Source organism: Gymnoscopelus braueri (assembly GCF_963280865.1).
Source record: "Gymnoscopelus braueri genome assembly, chromosome: 3".
In the NCBI taxonomy this organism is placed as follows: Eukaryota; Metazoa; Chordata; class Actinopteri; order Myctophiformes; family Myctophidae; genus Gymnoscopelus; species Gymnoscopelus braueri.
The window spans coordinates 39738004-39755503 of NC_137612.1; the positions used below are offsets into that span (position 1 = coordinate 39738004).

At 46.9% G+C, this 17500-nt stretch overlaps 1 protein-coding gene across 1 annotated transcript in view; it reads right to left on the reverse strand.

Moving 5' to 3' along the window:
* The window catches only part of synpra (synaptoporin a), a gene marked incomplete at its 3' end in the record, with an annotated part of 32096 nt that extends 14789 nt beyond the window's left edge, over positions 1 to 17307 (reverse strand). Inside the window, exons 1-2 of the mRNA XM_080424024.1 lie at positions 17208 to 17307; positions 16995 to 17060 (exon numbers count right to left, since the gene is read on the reverse strand). Coding sequence (XP_080280150.1) covers positions 16995 to 17060; positions 17208 to 17225 — 84 coding nt within the window. The 5' untranslated portion in view covers positions 17226 to 17307. The remainder of the gene's footprint in view (positions 1 to 16994; positions 17061 to 17207) is intronic.
* Between the last annotated feature and the right edge of the window lie 193 nt (positions 17308 to 17500).

Here is a 17500-nt window from a genome sequence, read left to right on the forward strand (position 1 = left end):
GTGGGGTGGAGAGGGGATAGAGGAGCAGAGAGATGGGTACAATGGGGGCAGGGGCAGGGGCACAAACGGAGAGTGGGTGAGAGAGAGAGATAACGATAAACCTGGAATGAGAAGTACAGGAATGAAAACAAACACTCTGTGAGTGAATGATTTGACTGTCTACTGTCTATTTCCCGTCACACTGTATTTTAAAGGACCACTGTCACCCATTTTCAACCTATCTTCACATAATTGGTCCTCACTAATGCTCATTATTCTGTCTCATGGGAGGGCTGTGGACAGGTCAGAAACATGCCTACCAGTGACATCATCGGTAGGCAGGTTTGGTCATTTCAAACTAGATTCCTATTAGCTTGGAATCCCCATTGATGATGTCATTGGTAGGCAGGTTTCTGAACTGTCCATAGCCCACCAGCAATATATATAATAATACTAATAGAGTAATAGCAAAAAGTGTGTTTTCCATGATCCAAGGAATCCAGGAAAATGTTATTTTTATTATACGACCTACAAGAGTTCTAGGCCAAAACGTAAAGCAGGCTGGTACAGCAGCACCATGAGGCTGATTTGAAAAAACAATGGATGGGACGGAGTTGGCCTACTGACAGCATACACAGAGGTTTTATACTGATCCGAATAGCTGTCTCCGAAATTAGCCGTGCAAACACAGACACATACATGACACGCGTGAAAACATAATCTCCGCATCTTGGCCTTTCGCCTGGCAGAGACAATTAAAAAGATTGAACCATGAACCATCATTAAGTCACCAACTGATGGTAAATTTTTGTGCACAGTGCAGAAGAAAGTCATCGAGGACGACTGGGAAGGAGGAACATTGTCGTAGTGCAATGGCACAGTAATGAAGAACGTCGATTGTGAAAAGGAAAAAGAGACAGCGAAGAAAAACAAAGGCAGTTGCTTAGATAGAAGGATGTAATAAGTGAGACGGAAGAAGAGATGCAGCGAGTGGTGGGTAGTAGGATGATGATGATAATGATGTTAAGTGGCATTCAGGCTAAAAGGTGTATTCATCAATGAGCGCCACCCCTATAGCACATGGCTTCCTGCTCTATTCAATGATGATAGGAATCATCACAGTGTTGAGTGCACACTTTAGCAGTTCTAGTCTGTCACACTGATCTGGGGCACCCTTTATGGAGACAAGAGAGAGCGAGAGAGAGAGAGAGAGAGAGAGAGAGAGAGAGAGAGAGAGAGAGAGAGAGAGAGAGAGAGAGATGCATATCTCATTAAATTCGCTTAGCCCCCTTCCTAATATGGTATTGAATAAGCTCTATATGCTAATGATCAGCGCTGAAGTGCCGCGTAAATATGTAAGAACATATTTTGAGTGTTTTTTTACAGTTAAATTAACAACAAAGAACAGCCTCTCCGACTCCGACACAGTGGATGCATGTGGGTCCGTTGCAAATCTGTGCCATTGCAGACACACACACACACACACACCACACACACACACACACACACACACACACACACATACACACACACACACACACACACACACACACACACACACACACACACACACACACACAACACACACACACACACACACACACACACACACACAGACATGTGTGTGTGGTCAACATGAATGTGTGCACAGCGTGTGTGTGATATGCATTGATAGCCTACTGTATGTGCATGCTAAGTCACTATATGAGTGTGTGCGCTGGGTGGTAAAAATATCCCTCTCCCTGCAGTCAGGCAGAAGCAATAGCCCCACACACACACACACACACATCACTATGGTCCGCCAACATGAGCAATTTTACGGCAGCTAGTTAAGTACAAAACAGAAGGCCAAGCGGCCATCACAGACTCCAGACTGACTCACGCACACTTCACATGCGACGGCTCCGTCATTAAACCTTAACACGTGTTGCTAACGTCTCTTGTACTACCTGAGGGAGTGGAACAGAACGAAACGTGTGAACAAGAAGAAAGGGGATATAGGTATAAGAACAAATGTGAGTGAACAGAACCAAATAAAGAACGGTAAAACCGGGAGAAAATGAAATGAATGAAAGGAGAGCTGTCAGGGCATGGACCTATACCTCGTGTCACCATGGTTTTCCACATGGCAGAATGGTCTTCATTCCAAACTGACTAGTGTGATCCGGTCTAGGCCACGCCTACTCTAGAAGTCCTGAAATGGTTCCCGGTTATGTATCCCTTGACATACAGTAGGCCGGCGATAGCTGAAAGAGTAGGGAGCCTGCCTGGGAAGCAGGTTCAATTCCTGGCCCCGGCAATGTGGGCAGCAATCAGCTGGTTGAAGCTGAAAACTGAATTTCCCCTGTGAAATGAAATAGCTCAAATTATTATTATCCGATGGGCGCAGCTCTGTTTTTTGTTTCCTGACATGAATACCAAATCTAGTATAGTCTTGTCTTTCCAGGCGTGCTACGAATGCTTATAAAACTGTTATTATACCAACGTAACGAAACGAAACGAAAGTTTCTGTTACTGTATATCTAATAATGCACCTGTTATGTGGACCCGACCAATGTCTTACCACTTTCACACCTTGCCTCATGAACGTACTGCTGGTCTTATATGTGCATATGTGTCTACAGTATGTGGATATCTTGATCTTTTAAATTTTCTCTTTGACATGCTTATTTAATGTTAAATTGTTTCTCCCCGCCACCCCCCCCTCCGCTTTTAAACCAGTGATGTGACATTAAAGTTGATTCTGATATTCTTCTCTCTCTCTCTCTCTCTCTCTCCTCTCTCTCTCTCTCCTCTCTATCTCTCTGTACTGTAAGCCTTGACTGACCACAACAGAGCAGGCAGAAAATTCTCCATTTTATTTTTGTAACAGTGTCTCTCTCTCGTCCTCGATGTTCGTCTTCTCCCAGTAGGGTTTCCATGGCTACTTGAAGTCAGGTGACCTCGCTGGCTGTGGCCCGGCCCCTGTGTGTGTGCCCTGCGGTGATTGTCACCACACTTACTATTAGCTAGGCTGTGTGTGTGTGTGTGTGTGTGTGTGTGTGTGTGTGTGTGTGTGTGTGTGTGTGGTGTGTGTGTGTGTGTGGTGTGCGTGTGCGTGTGCGTGTAAGTGTGAGTGTGTTTGTGTGTGCGAGCGCGCATGCATGTGTGTGTGTCTCACCCCACTTACTACTAGGCTAGGCTGCATGGGGCCCACCCAACAGGAATGTAATATGACCCCCCCTTCTCTTTCTCTGTGTGCGTGTGTGTGTGTGTGTGTGTGTGTGTGTGTGTGTGTGTGTGTGTGTGTGTGTGTGTGTGTGTGGGTGTGTGTGTGTTTGCGCGCGTGCATGCGTGTGTGTGTGTGTGTTTGAAAAGCTACTGCTACATCTGTACTATTTTAAATACACTTGAACATTTTTGCTATTTGCACTCGATTTTATACAGAGTGATGGCAAAATCTTGAAATATTGCTATTTGTTCAAAGCGCTTTATACCAAGTTAAGCCCATGTTACCTAACTGCTTGTAACAGCAAATGCACAATTCTCCTGGTTTTGTAAGCCAGTTTTTCTAATGGCAATGTGACACAGCTCTGTTTACACATGTCTTTAGCCCCTTTTAATTGCAAAATCACATACATTTAATACTCTTGATTTGTGTTTGGTTTGTTTCATAATTGCTTTGGCAACGTAAACTGATTTTTTCTCATGCCAATAAAGCCAATTTGAATATAATTGCTGTGTGTCTGTTTGTGTGTGTGTGTGTGGTGTGTGTGTGTGTGTGTGTGTGTGTGTGTGTGTGTGTGTGTGTGTGTGTGTGTGTGTGTGTGTGTGTGTGTGTGTGTGTGTGTGTGTGTGTGCGCGCGTGCGCGTGCGCGTGCTGTAGTAGTATAGTAGAATTTGAGAACTAAACATTGTGAGGACATTGTATCTGGCCCTAACAGAGAAATGGTTGTTGTTTTATGGTTAGAAAAATATTGTTTTAGTTAAGTTTACAATTAGCAAAAGATTCAGGTTATGGTCAGATTAGAATTAGACATTTAAAAGTGAGGTTTAGGGGTTAGGGTTAGATTAATCTCTCAAGACAAATTCTGCTAATATCAGAATCTGTCAGCGCCACTGTCTTAAACATGCAATGTTGTTGTTAGTAGGAATAAACACAGAAGCACCCGGGAGGAAGTGGACTAAGAAAGGGGAGGAGCCAAACTGAGTTCCAAAAATCCTTGCGAATGATTTCTTTTTTCCGAATGGGTTCCCAGATTGGGGTTAGAGTTATACCTGATTTATACTTGTTGTGCACCGTGGTCATGCACCTCAAATAGCAGATCTATAATCTCACAACAAGTCACAGCATTAGAGCTCGATAAAGAGCACTTGAACTCAACCCCAGAGTCAAAGTATAGATACTCCTGGAGTCCTGGTCAAATATTACTCAACCACGAGTGAAAGTTGCTCAGTTAAACTTATACTTGAGTTAATGTGCATTACCAAGACAAGAAAAAAAAAACTCAAACATTTTTAGTAATTAACACAGTTCTGTTCTCCCCATGTTTGTGTGTTTGGTGTGTGTGTGTGTGTGTGTGTGTGTGAGAGAGAGAGAGAGAGAGAGAGAGAGAGAGAGAGAGAGAGAGAGAGAGAGAGAGAGAGAGAGAGAGAGAGAGAGAGATGGCCTCATTGACCATTCATGTCTGCCACAGACAGGCCAACCTTTCCCTGCGCAGACCACAAAGCATTGCTCACCGAGCTGAGAGGGATACGACAACTCAACTCTGACCTGACACATCAGGAAATATCCCATCAGACCCAGGAGCTATAGTCGCCTACCATGACCCAGGCATACTTATTAAGGGGACACATCTGTAAACATCCCATCAGACCCGAGAAAAATGATACAGAAGTAACAGACGCCGAGGCAGAAGCGCTTGACGCATGTGAGTCACTGTCTGGAGGCAAACTGGAACCGGAAGTTCAAGGGATTGCATTGCAGTCAATGAGAACGAGCTAGACCAGCTTATATGAATAAACACATTTCTGAACGATTGCAACCTTTCTCATATAATCAGTTATCAGATAATATAAAAGGAGACATCACAGATTGTTTTCTGATCACTTGTTTTTTCGAAAGAGAGAGAGGGAGGGAGGAAGGGGGAGAGAGAGAGAGAGAGAGAGAGAGAGAGAGAGAGAGAGAGAGAGAGAGAGAGATGCATCTAATTTAGCCAATCCCTCTGCATTCAGTGGCAGTGATTACCTAAGATAACATTTGCACTTCCATTGCTACACCACAAGGCCAGACTCTTTCTTTTTTCTATTCAGGGAAGACTTCAGATGAAGCCAAGGAATAATGACAAGAATATTCTCTAACGGCATCAGATTATCTGACACTCACAAACACAGTCTGTGTCGCTGTGTGTCTGTGTACTTGTGTTACAATACTTGTGAGGTCCAAATGTCCCCACAAGTGTAGTAGAATGTAAAAAAAAGTACCCATTTTCCTGACCCTCACAAGAGAAATGGCTGTTTTATGGTTTTACCACGGTTCTCCGTTTACTACTCACTATGGGATATCAGCGCCCTCAGGCGATGAGACAGAGCAACACACACGCTCCCGGTGCCAATACTGATTGGCTAAGGGTATGTCACGAGTCCGGAAGACCCGGGAGTATAAAGCTCCCTCGTGACGTAGGCTCTTCCTCTTTTCTCCACTCTGCAAGCGAATGCGCAGAAATTCACACACAAGAAAGCAAGAAATTTTTCAACTTAACCCAACGCGGGAATACGGAGTATATCCCCACGGGAAAATCCTTGCAAATAAGTTTTCTCCCGGAACTTATTATTAAGTATTTACTTACCTATCCTCTCAGTTTTCCTTAATTCTTGGTCTGTTCTGGAAAAGCCGGTTAGCTGAAAAAGCCGGTTAGCTGCTAACACCGGTTAGCAGCTACTAGCTCATTCATTCATTCAGTGGCTAGGCTAATACTAGCAGCTACTAGGCTACGCTACTGGCTAGGCTTTAGCCTGTTGTTTTCCCAGACCGAGGACCAAGATGGAACCACCGAGGAGTTGCGGGTTCGCGGAATGCGACCCCCTCATCGCCGCAGACGACCCCCACCGCGTCTTCATCCACTGCTTGGGGGTCGATCACGCGTTCTGCGCCAGGACCCACCCGGGTGAGACAGATGCGTGCCCTAACTGCACGAGGTTAACCGTTTCTCAACTTGACGCTCGGCTTGTCAGGGCTAGGACCCTGGTCGGCTGGACTAGACGAGATAACGGTGAGACCTCCACCGCCACCGGACCGGGGACCCCAGTCGGGCAGCACGAGCGGCCCCCCGGCTCATGGGACCCCCACCGGTGCCGATGCCAAGACTAGAGCGTCAAGCGTCCACGACGCTGACGCCACCTCCCGCCGCTGCTGCTGCGATGGGGGCTTGTCCCCACCGCAGCATGCTAGCAGCGGCCCTCCCTCCCCCCCTGCCAGCGAGGAGTCGATGGCTCTTCACGATGACGACATGGCGGAGGACGGGGAAGATTTCCTGGAGCTCCCGTCGTACCAGGACACCCAGGAGGTGTCCACGACGAGCCCCGGACGGGGAGAACCTCCCGCAGCCACCGAGGAAGAGATCCTCGAACCTGTGGCGGCTGGTTTCAACGAATGGCTAGCCTCACTAAGCAACAGGTTGTTAGCAGCGCTGTTCTAGCTTAGCTTGCTAGGACAACACCAGCTCGTTAGCCTCTTCAGAGCCGGCGTCTGTACCACGAAGAACGAGGCTACAATCGGGTGCTTTGAGACACATAAAGGGTTTTCATAAGAGTATGTTGAACTGTTTATGCTGTTTCCGTGTTTTATTCTGTTCCATTAAAATTTTCCCAAAATACACAAGCACACTTCCAGCCCCGGTCAGGAGGTCACGACGCTAGGGGTCCCTGGGGGTCCCCGGGCGTCGATGCCCTCCTCTATAAGCCCATTGTGCCTATCAGGCCTGCTTTCACAGCATGATAGACAATAATGGGATACTTCTCTGCCTGTTTTCAACAACTGTCGGGGTGCATCGATGCATAGGGATCACTAGGTGGTCCCCGTGTTGATAACCACTCCTTATAAGCCCAAAGCGCTTGGAAAGTCCCTTGGTGACTTTCCAAACGCTGCTGGGATGAATACTGTGCATGATATGAACAAGACAAAGGTAATAAAACCATTGCTAATTCTATACACCAGTGTACATGGGTCACGCCAAAAAAAACAACAACTTCCAATTCTACCATCCATCCGGCAGAGGGCGCCAGAGGCCCACTGTGGGAAGGAAGGTTTGCAAGATGGCGGCGCGGGTCGAAGGTCACCCCAATATTTACAACCTGCCAAGCACCGTGTCACGCCAGCCTCTGGAGGGCGACAGAGTGCTTCCTTCAGTGGAGGTGGCTCCGTCGCTTCCTTTAGCCAGGCCAAGAAGCCTAGACAAGATGGCGACGGACTTTGTAAACACCAAGGGAGCAGCGTGGAATGCTTCCGTACTCAGTCACGTGACCCCCACGCTTGCACGGGCCCTGTGGGTTAGGTGTCGACGTCACCTGTTTCCATGAAAACGGATGTCAACGTCTCTTCACTCCCGGTGAGTTAGCCGTGACTATTACTAGCTATGGTATGCTAGGTTAGCATAGCCTCCAGTCAGACTGCTGTTGTTTTCACTTAGTGGCTGACTAGCCTCACTAACATCGACACAGTTAAAGAGCAGTGTTGTTTTGGTGCAGTGCTTAGACAGTCCCCTAAAACAACACGTGGTGACCATAGCTCTCCTTCGTTCTTGGTTAGCCAAACAACTACAGGTAGCAGCTAAAGGCTAAAGGCGACCTGTAGCTAGGCTAGACTAGACCAGGCTAAGCTTACAGGCTAAGCTAGTTAGCCCTTTGTCTACACTACCACGATGGAGGCTCAGGTTCACTGGGTGCCTTGAGACAAACATAAAGGGTTTTCATAAGAGTATGTTAAACTGTTTATGTTGTTTTTACACTGTCTTTGTGCTTTATTTTGTTGCATTAAAAATGTACTAAAATACACAAGCACATTATCCAGCCCCGGCCAGGAGGTCACGACGCTAGGGGTCCCAGGGGGTCCCTGGGCGTCGAAGGCCTCCTCTATGAGCCCATAGAGTCAGGCTGATGTTGTTTCACTTAGCGAGCTGATTAGCCTCACTAACATCGACACAGTTAAAGAGCAGTGTTGTTTTGGTGCAGCGCTTAGCCAGTCCCCTAAAACAACGCTGCGGTGGGCATAGCTCTCCTTCGTTCTTGGTTAGCCAAACAGCTACAGGTAGCAGCTAAAGGCTAAAAGCAACCTGTAGCTAGGCTAGACTAGACCAGGCTAAGCTTACAAACTAAGCTAGTTAGCCCTTTGTCTACACTACCACGATGGAGGCTCAGGTTCATTGAGTGCTTTGAGACACACATAAAGGGTTTTCATAAGAGTATGTTAAACTTTTTATGTTGTTTTACACTGTCTCTGTGCTTATTTTGTTCCATTAAGAATGTCTTAAAATACACAAGCACGTAATCCAGCCCCGGTCAGGAGGTCACGACGCTAGGGGTCCCAGGGGGTCCCTGGGCGTCGATGGCCTCCTCTATGAGCCCTTTGTGCCTGACAGGCCTGTTTTACAGCATGGCAGACACTAACGGTCTCTAATGGACGCCACAGTACGAGTCCGCTGGACCGCGTGGCGACGTCATCGGTCCCCGTGGAAATGTGCACGTTGCCCACGGGACTGATAACAGCAGCGCCTCCTCCCGACTCGCTCGCTCGGTGAGCAGCTTTTGGGAGGGTTGCAATCCGAATCTGTGTTTATCCCAGTACATCAGCGTTGCACTGTGTTTTACTGGTTAAGCTCAGTACGGCAGTGACACACTGTGGTTGTACTGGCCAGGCTCCCCTGAACAACAACAACACATTGTGGTTGAACTGGTGTGTTTTCCACATGCCTTGTGTTACTTCCTATGTCAGACGAGTGTGTCTCTCTCATGCGGAAGATAAAAGCAGCCATGACTCTAAGAGAGAAGGTTCTCTCTCTCTCTCTTGAGCATGAGCGTTACCAGAGAAATATCTACGAATCAGAACCGACTGGGTTTCTGTTCAAAGCTTTTTCTGGTGAGAAAAAGGGGGGGGGGGCGTACGGCCCTTTCTGAATCTGAAGGGCCTCAACAAGTATCCATTTCTTTGTTGACGACCGTAAAAGCTGTTGCAAAACGGTACATCAGGGGCACTGATGGGCGGGCATCAACCTCTAGGTTGCTTGCCTCCACGTTCCAGTCTGGCCTCCACACAGAGAATTCCTGCACTTCGGCTACAAAGGGGAGTGTACGAGTACACGGTTTTTCCCTTTGGTATGTCATTGAGCCTGCGAGTGCTCGTGCAGTGTACCAATGCGGCCATAGCTCCACTGCGGCGACAGGGGATCGGTCTGTCGACTTAACTTCGACGACTGGTTAATTGCTGGCTCAGAGGAGGAGGTGGCACGGCACACGGCCGTGGCCCTCTCCCGCCTGACGTCGCTATGTTCACAATCAACGTCCAGAAGAGCGTTCTGGTTCCATCTCAGCGGACCACCTTTTGGGGGATCTCGCTGGACTCGAACACGCTCAGAACGCGGCTGTCCAAGGGCAGGTTAGACAGCGTCTTAGCTTGTGTGAGGTCTTTTCGCGTAGGGCGTCAAGTCACTTACAAACTAGGCATGCAGGCGGTGAGTCTCATGGCTTCAGTCATTCACTTAATCCGCTCGGGCAGGTTCTACATGAGACCTGTATAGAGGTGGCAGCGAGCTCTTCGGATCCCACTCACCTCAGGCTTTCAGCAAGTGGTGGTGTTTCCAGGGTGTCGTGGAGACACTCGGATCGTGGTCGCAGGTGGCTTTTCTGTCCCAGGGGGTCAGTATAGGCGCTGTGATATCACAGAAGGTCATCACCACGGACGCCAGCCTCACTGGGTTTTTCCTCGCTCTCAAACAGTTCGGTGCTCGGTTTCCGGGTTGTTCTGTCTCGATCAGAACATACAACACCGCGACCATGGGCTATGTCAACAAGCAGGAAGGTTTGGCCTCCCTGGTGTTGGACGGTTTGGCGTGCGAGATGGCGCTGTGATGCGACTCACGTCTCGCGTCCATTCAGGCGTTCCAGGTGCCGAGCCTCCTGAACGAACTGCTCTATGCTTTCCCACCAATAGAGCTGATCCTCCCCATGTGGGGGAGGGTCAGGCTCCGAGGGTTGTTGATGTTGCTGGTGGCCCCAGCATGGGACACGTAGAGGTCAGGAGATAATTCCTCTCCTTCACGACGTGCCTTGGGCCCTCCTTGTCGGCAGGGACTTGCTGCGGCAGGGAGGGGGGACGCCCTCAGGACCTAGACCTATGGGTCTGGCCCGTGAGTGGGTGAATTTGAGCTCGTGTGGCCTTCCCCCTGACGTGATGGCTACCATCCAGGGCGCAAGGGCCGTGTCCACGAGGAATGCTTACGAGGTCAGATGGGGGTTGGAACAGTCACCAGTGGTGGTGGCTTTCCAGGCCTCGATGTGTAGCATTCTTACTTTCTGCAGAGAAGGCTAGATCAGGATTTATCCTTCTCAACAGTGAAGGTGTTTGGGGCGGCCATTTCGCTTGCCACGAAGTTTCGATGGCAAGACGGTGGGCCAGCACCCCTTGGTGCGCCGGTTTTGTGCGGCGCCAGGAGAGCCAGGCCGGGTAACAGGCCACTGTTCCCAGCCTGGGGTCTGACGGTTGTGCTGGAGGCACTATGCTGTCCATCGTTCGAGCCTTTTGAGTCTGTGGATCTGAGGATCTTTAGTCTCAACACGGTCCTCTTGGTGGCCCTGTCTACGGCTAAACGGGTCAGTGACATGCATGCACTCTTGATGAGTCCGGAGTGCATGAAGTGTTTTAACAATGACAGGAGGGTTTTGCTTAAACCTAACCTGACGTTCGTTACCAGGACCGGGGTGGCCCCGGATCCGGGTGAGTTGGTAGCCTTCCATCCGCCTCCCTTCGTTTCGGCGGAGGATAGGCGGTTGCATTGTTCTGTCCAGTGAGAGTTGAAGCTCTATTGTCAGAAGACAGCGGCCAATCGCTCATCGACGTAGCTCTTTGTCTCTTTTGGGCCTTGGGGTTCAGAGGAAGGCGGTCAATAAGGCAACGTTTTCTAGATGGATCCGAGATGCCATTAGGTTGGCTTATGTGGGTAGTGGTGCCCCTGTCCCGGAGGGTCTGAGGGCTCACTCTACTAGAGGCATGGCTACATCCTGGGCTCTCTACAGGGGAGCTTCGATCCAGGAGATCTGTGCAGCCGCAAATTGGTCGTCCCAATCGACCTTTGCGGTTTTCTACAGCCTGGACGTGGCGGCGTCATCCTTGGCGCGCGCGGTCCTAGGCGTAGCGGCTGCCTCCAGGCCAGTGGAGGGAAGGGAGTAGGCTTGGGGCTTTCTCCCTATTTCTCGACTTCCTCTGGGGTTTCCGTGGGACCAGCTGGGCTGGCTCCCAGGAGATGGGGCCCTGTTCCTCATATTGAGTTATGAGGCAGGCTTGTGTCTGCCTGATTAGTAAATAGGCGGACTCTGGAGTCTGTCAGGGCCTAGCTTGATTATCTATACCGCATCCCAGCCCGGTGGGTTGGGGGCGCCCATGGGGCCATAGGTCACGTCCAGGGGGGACGTGACCTAGGAGCTGAGGGACGTGCGGGGTTGTCAGGGTTGTGTGGCTCATTACCTCAAGGGGGGTTTATGAATCCCATAGTGAGTAGTAAACGGAGAACCGTGGTAAAACTAGAGGTTACGAATGTAACCCCGGTTTTAGTAGGTTCGGAGTTTACTACTCACCAGACACCCCTTTCTGTGCGCATTTGGCATGCAGAGAGGAGAATGTTAAGAGGAAGAGCCTACGTCACGAGGGAGCTTTATACTCCCGGGTCTTCCGGACTCGTGACATACCCTTAGCCAATCAGTATTGGCACCGGGAGCGTGTGTGTTGCTCTGTCTCATCGCCTGAGGGCGCTGATATCCCATAGTGAGTAGTAAACTCCGAACCTACTAAAACCGGGGTTACATTCGTAACCTCTAGTTACGTTAGGTTAAGTCGAGTTAGACTTACAATTAGTAAAAGATTCAGGTTCAGGTTTAGATTGAAGAGGTTAGGTTTAGGTCTATAGGGTTGGAGTTACAGTACCATACGCCTGATTTCTACTTTGTTGCGAGCCGGTGTCGTGGCTTTAACCCATTCAAACCAGGAACGCATCTTAAACCATTATTTTACACTTTGGCTATTCAAAAATAGCAGATATACAAGCTATAGCGCATCACTGAATGGCGCGCTATGAGCTTGTAGATCTGCTATTTCTTTTTAAATCATGAAAATCTTTGCATGTATGTATGTATATTTTTAAAGCGATTTTTAACTCAAATCTTTGCTTCTGGGGGTCCCTGGAACAACATATTATTTTGAGATGGGGCTCCACGGCCAAATACATATAATCTTGGAGGTCCTTGACATGAAAACGTTTGAAAACCACTGATACATAGCAACATAAATTTTTCAGAAAACTGTTAGGATTTAGAAGACATTTCGTAGAATCGGAACCTCGCTCAGGCCTTAATGGGTTAAGGATAAGGTTAATAATGGCAACAATTTTTAAATGCCATCCATAAAACCACCGTCCTGTCGATGTCCTCACACGTAGAGTAATACAAACGTGCGTGCGTGTGTACGTACGTACGTACGTACGTACATGTGTCTACCCTGGGGCATGCCACCCTGGCATACAGCTCAGTAGTGAGGCTGACATCACAGGACAGGGGGGTGAGTCCTGGGTCAGTCCTGGGACTCTGGGTGTGGGTGGATTTTGTTAGAATCAGGATTCACCATATTTTGTGACTCAACAGCGATTTAGCTTTCACGGGAGGCCATTGATATGATGGAGTTTACTGTGTAACGGTATGCTAATGTGTCAGCTCGCAAAATGAATATACATCAGTTGCATAATATCTTTGCTGTCGGGCAGAAACCTCAGATCTTTTTTGGTAAATTAATGCCATACTTCATACGAGAGTGAGGCAAAAAGTAGTGAAAATAGCAGATCTACAAGACGCGTTGTGAGCTTCTAGCAGCTTATTTCTCTATTTTAAAATGTTTTTAAAATAATAAATAAAAAGGAACTGTTTTGAGCATACAAGGTTTCCACCCAACAGCAATGATATGCCCAATCAACGCTACAATTTCACTTGCTCTCTCTCGTTCTCTCGTTCTCTCAATCTCTCTCTCGACTCTCACTCGCACACACACACACACACACACACACACACACACACACACACACACACACACACACACACACACGCGCGCGCACACACACACACACACACACACACACACACACACACACACACACACACACACACAATGAAGAGTTGGGGCACATCTCAAAGGACAGCTTCTGCATGACTTGGTGGATGGAGGAGAGAAGGGGACCTTAAAGCCGTTTGAAGCGTAATATGTCATTCACTAACAGCGTGCCAAACAGGCCAAGAGCTGGCACTCACGCGCACACATGCACGCAAACAAACACGCACGCACGCACGCACGCACGCACGCACGCACGCACGCACGCACGCACGCACGCACGCACGCACGCACGCACGCACGCACGCACACACACACACACACACACACACACACACACACACACACACACTCAGCCATACACTCAGCCATACACACACACACACACCATGAGCTGAAAAACATTCTCTTGCAATCCTCCAAACAAAATCTCTAAAATGGATTTTTATCATAGCCCTGTGCAGACCTCATTCAAAGATAAAAGCCACTAATGGGGGAAGACCGTTACAATCGTCATGGTTGCAGTCAGCGCAGCCTGCAGCCGATGTATTCAAGACTTCATTAGCAAAGTAAATGTCAATCGCTATCGAAACACACATGCCTTTGGCCGCCCGGGGCCATGGAAACGGATCTCACTGACGACCATATGTTTCCTCCTGGTGGTTTAATCTGAAGAGGAAAGCTATACAGTCTAGTCTGTCTAATAGGGCTCTCCATTATTAACAAAACCAATGCAATGCCATACGTACAGAAAAGAAAAACTAAAAAACAATGGCGGACACCTATAACAAACCACGCTCAATAGGAACCACTTAAACTCTATTATAATTAGTTGACAGGAGTGCCCCAGGGGTCTATGCTAATAGGCCTCCTCCTGTTTTCACTCTATATCTTCGCTGAAAATAGCTGATCTACAAGCTCACAGTGCTTCGCATTGTGACCCAGGGTGAGCTTAAATTTGAATATCTTCTGGGCCAATTGAGTTCATACAGACACTCAACAAAGCCGGATGCACCACGGTGGATTCGAACCCACAACCTCTACGGTGGTGGGCAGGCACTTTACCACTGTGCCACCCTAGCGCCTAAACAACGCTAGAGGCTAATAGAGGGCCAAATCAAGCCAGATGTAGGCTTCTGCAGCTAATATGTCACTTGGCTCCATATGCTGACAGATACAGTATAAGATGACTATTGGGACTGAAGCTGTAGCACAAATTGCATGTCCACTACTGCAGTGGTTTTCAAACATTTTCATGTCAAGGACCCCCAAATCAATATGTATTTGGCATTGGACCCCCAATTGTGCTGAGGACCCCCTGGAACTCCTCAGGGACCCCTGGGGGTCCCCAGACCCCACTTTGAGAACCACTGTACTATACTGTGTGCAGTCACCATATTTTTTTCTTCTTCTTTTCTATATATATTTTTACACATTAGTCCAGCTATTATTGTAATAAGATGGTGATATCACTGTTGGGTACAAATCTGTCCTCTTGAATACATTAGAATACGTAGGTCATGATTTGAATTGTTTGCATCCATAACCATAGTCTCCTCCTCTTGAGATGGTAAGTGACGAACTAAGGCAAAGGTCATATTTCGTTGCTGTCGGGCAGAAACCTTGTATCTCCATATATATTTCAACGTTTTATTTGTATTTGTATTTATTTATTTTTGGTTGGTTGCGTTTTCTGGAGGCTTGGTGCATGTGTCAGACTCTACACGCATGCCTGAGCATGTGAATGTGTGTGTTTGTGCGGGCAAGCTTGCACATACATGCATGCATGCCTGCATGTGTGCATGTGTTCTTTCTTGGTGCGAGTTGGAGAGAGAGATTATTTAAATCAGTGGTTCTCAAAATAGTGTCCGGGGGTGGGGGTCCCCAGCAAAATGAGTTAAAGCCAACGTATGACGTTGTGTGCTTGTAGATCGGCTTGTAGATCTGCTATTTTCAAAACATCTTGAAAACATGTGAAATATTTGGAATATTTGTTAATCATGTTTAACAACTCGTATGGGCAGCATCCCTTATGAGTATGGCGGAAAAAAAGAAATTCTAATGGGGTCGGCCACCAAATATATATGAACTTGGGGGTCTGTGACATGAAAAAGTTTGAGAACCACTGATTTAAATGGTAATTAAATAACTAACTGTGTTATTTCGTTTTGAACTGTGTTATTTTGTTTTGTTTTGAAACGTTTGTTACTTTTCAAATAGGGTAGACAAAAAAAAGCCTTGGCTTAACCCAAACCTTTTCGGTCCACTAACAAATGTGTAGACTTAAAGCGGCACTATGTAACTTTCTTTTAATGAATAAAATGTAATTTTGTCCAATCTGTACGGTAAAGTATGGTATATATAAAGTATGGTGGTTATGTATTTTGTGTCCCTGCTCTATTGAGAGCATGTAGATTGGCTATTTTTGAATAGCCAAAAATATGGTTAAAGTGGTTAAAATGTGACACACACACACACACACACACACACACACACACACACACACACACACACACACACACACACACACACACACACACACACACACACACAATTAAGAACTACAAACGGCACTTGGCACTTGATGAGGTAGGCTAGTATATCAATAGGCCAATGAAGCTGTTCTCACACTGATTTGTAGAATCTCTCTCTTTTTTTGTTTTTGACCTGGGGCGATTATTGACAGAGAATGTTGACCTTTGACAGAAGACGCACAGGAATGGGAGAAAAATATACCCAGAATGTTACAGTTGGTAACCCCAACATGTGATCCATCCATCAGATACAGCCTATTGGCTGCTTTTGGCAAAGAGACAGGTGTAGACGGAAGCAGTCCAAGTAGAGAGCTTACCGAGGTCCAGTTTACTAGAGCACTGTTTCCCAAACACTGGGTTGGGACCCATGTTTGGTTCGCAGGTACATTTTTATGGGTCACGAGTAAATGTCAAAAAATATAAATATTTTAATTAATAAAAAAATAAATCAATGATTTGTATTTAGTTTTTAATCAAAGAAATTCCATAAATTAGAAAACAAATGTTTAAGAAGTGCTGAAAATAGCCGATCTACAAGCTCACAACGCCACGTTGTGGCGCCTTGTGAGCTTGTAGATCGGCTATTTCCACACTGGTTTGGGTACGGGGCAAACATCTAATTTCTATTTTGGGTCTTGAGCTAAAAGGTTTGGGAAACACTGGACTAGAGGGTTCAAGTGTTTAACTTATCACTGTTATTATTATTATTATTATTGATTGTTTTTAGGCCATCTTCCAAATGGAGGAACATCAAAGACAATTTGGGGAGCCTGCCCTGCAGATCCAAATGAAACACTTGACACATTATCATTCATCTGCAAATGGAGCCCCTTTAATGTCTTTCACCAAGTTATTTATTTATGCCCCTCCCCCCCACGAACTGTTTACTGTACATATTTTTCTTTTTGATTACTACTCGTTTATATGTTGTTTTTGCATAGTATTGTATATTGTAATTAAATGTTTCTATAAATTGAATACACAGGACCCCAATGGAAACAAGCCATGGTGCTTTTAGCAGACCTTGTATAGAACTGCACTTTCTGTGCTTTTTTTTGCAAACTGTTAATAAAGTATTCAATCAATCAATCAATCAATCAATCAATCAACAAATGTCATGCAAAAGCAAACTTCCAACTTACCCATTCCAAAACGCGGATAAATCCCAGAGGTAACTTCAGAACTTGGAATGTCCCAGAAGATGCAAGCTGTACAATAAGGGCAATTTACACATAAAACATATGGTCTGGCATTTAATGTCACATAATAGCTACACTGCATGTCCAATTAAACAGATGATTACACGCACATAGAAAAGAAAAAAACACAATGCTGAGTTGGAGTGATTTACAAACCTGATTGGCAGTATCCATTTTCCACAAGACTTTCTCACTGGATTTATGAGCAAAAGTAAACACTAAAAAATGCAAGCCAGAACCCCGATTGAAGCGCCCCTCTCTCTCTCTCTCTCTCTCTCTCCCTCTCTCTCTCCCTCTCCCAGTCTCCCTCTCTCTCTCCCTCTCTCCCCCCCCTCTCTCTCTCTCTCTTTCTCTCTCTCTCTCTCTCTCTCCCCCTCTCTCTCTCTCAGCCATGGGATTGGCTTTACGAAGAAGAGCAACGCCTTCGTCGTTTTACTATTGGATTAAGT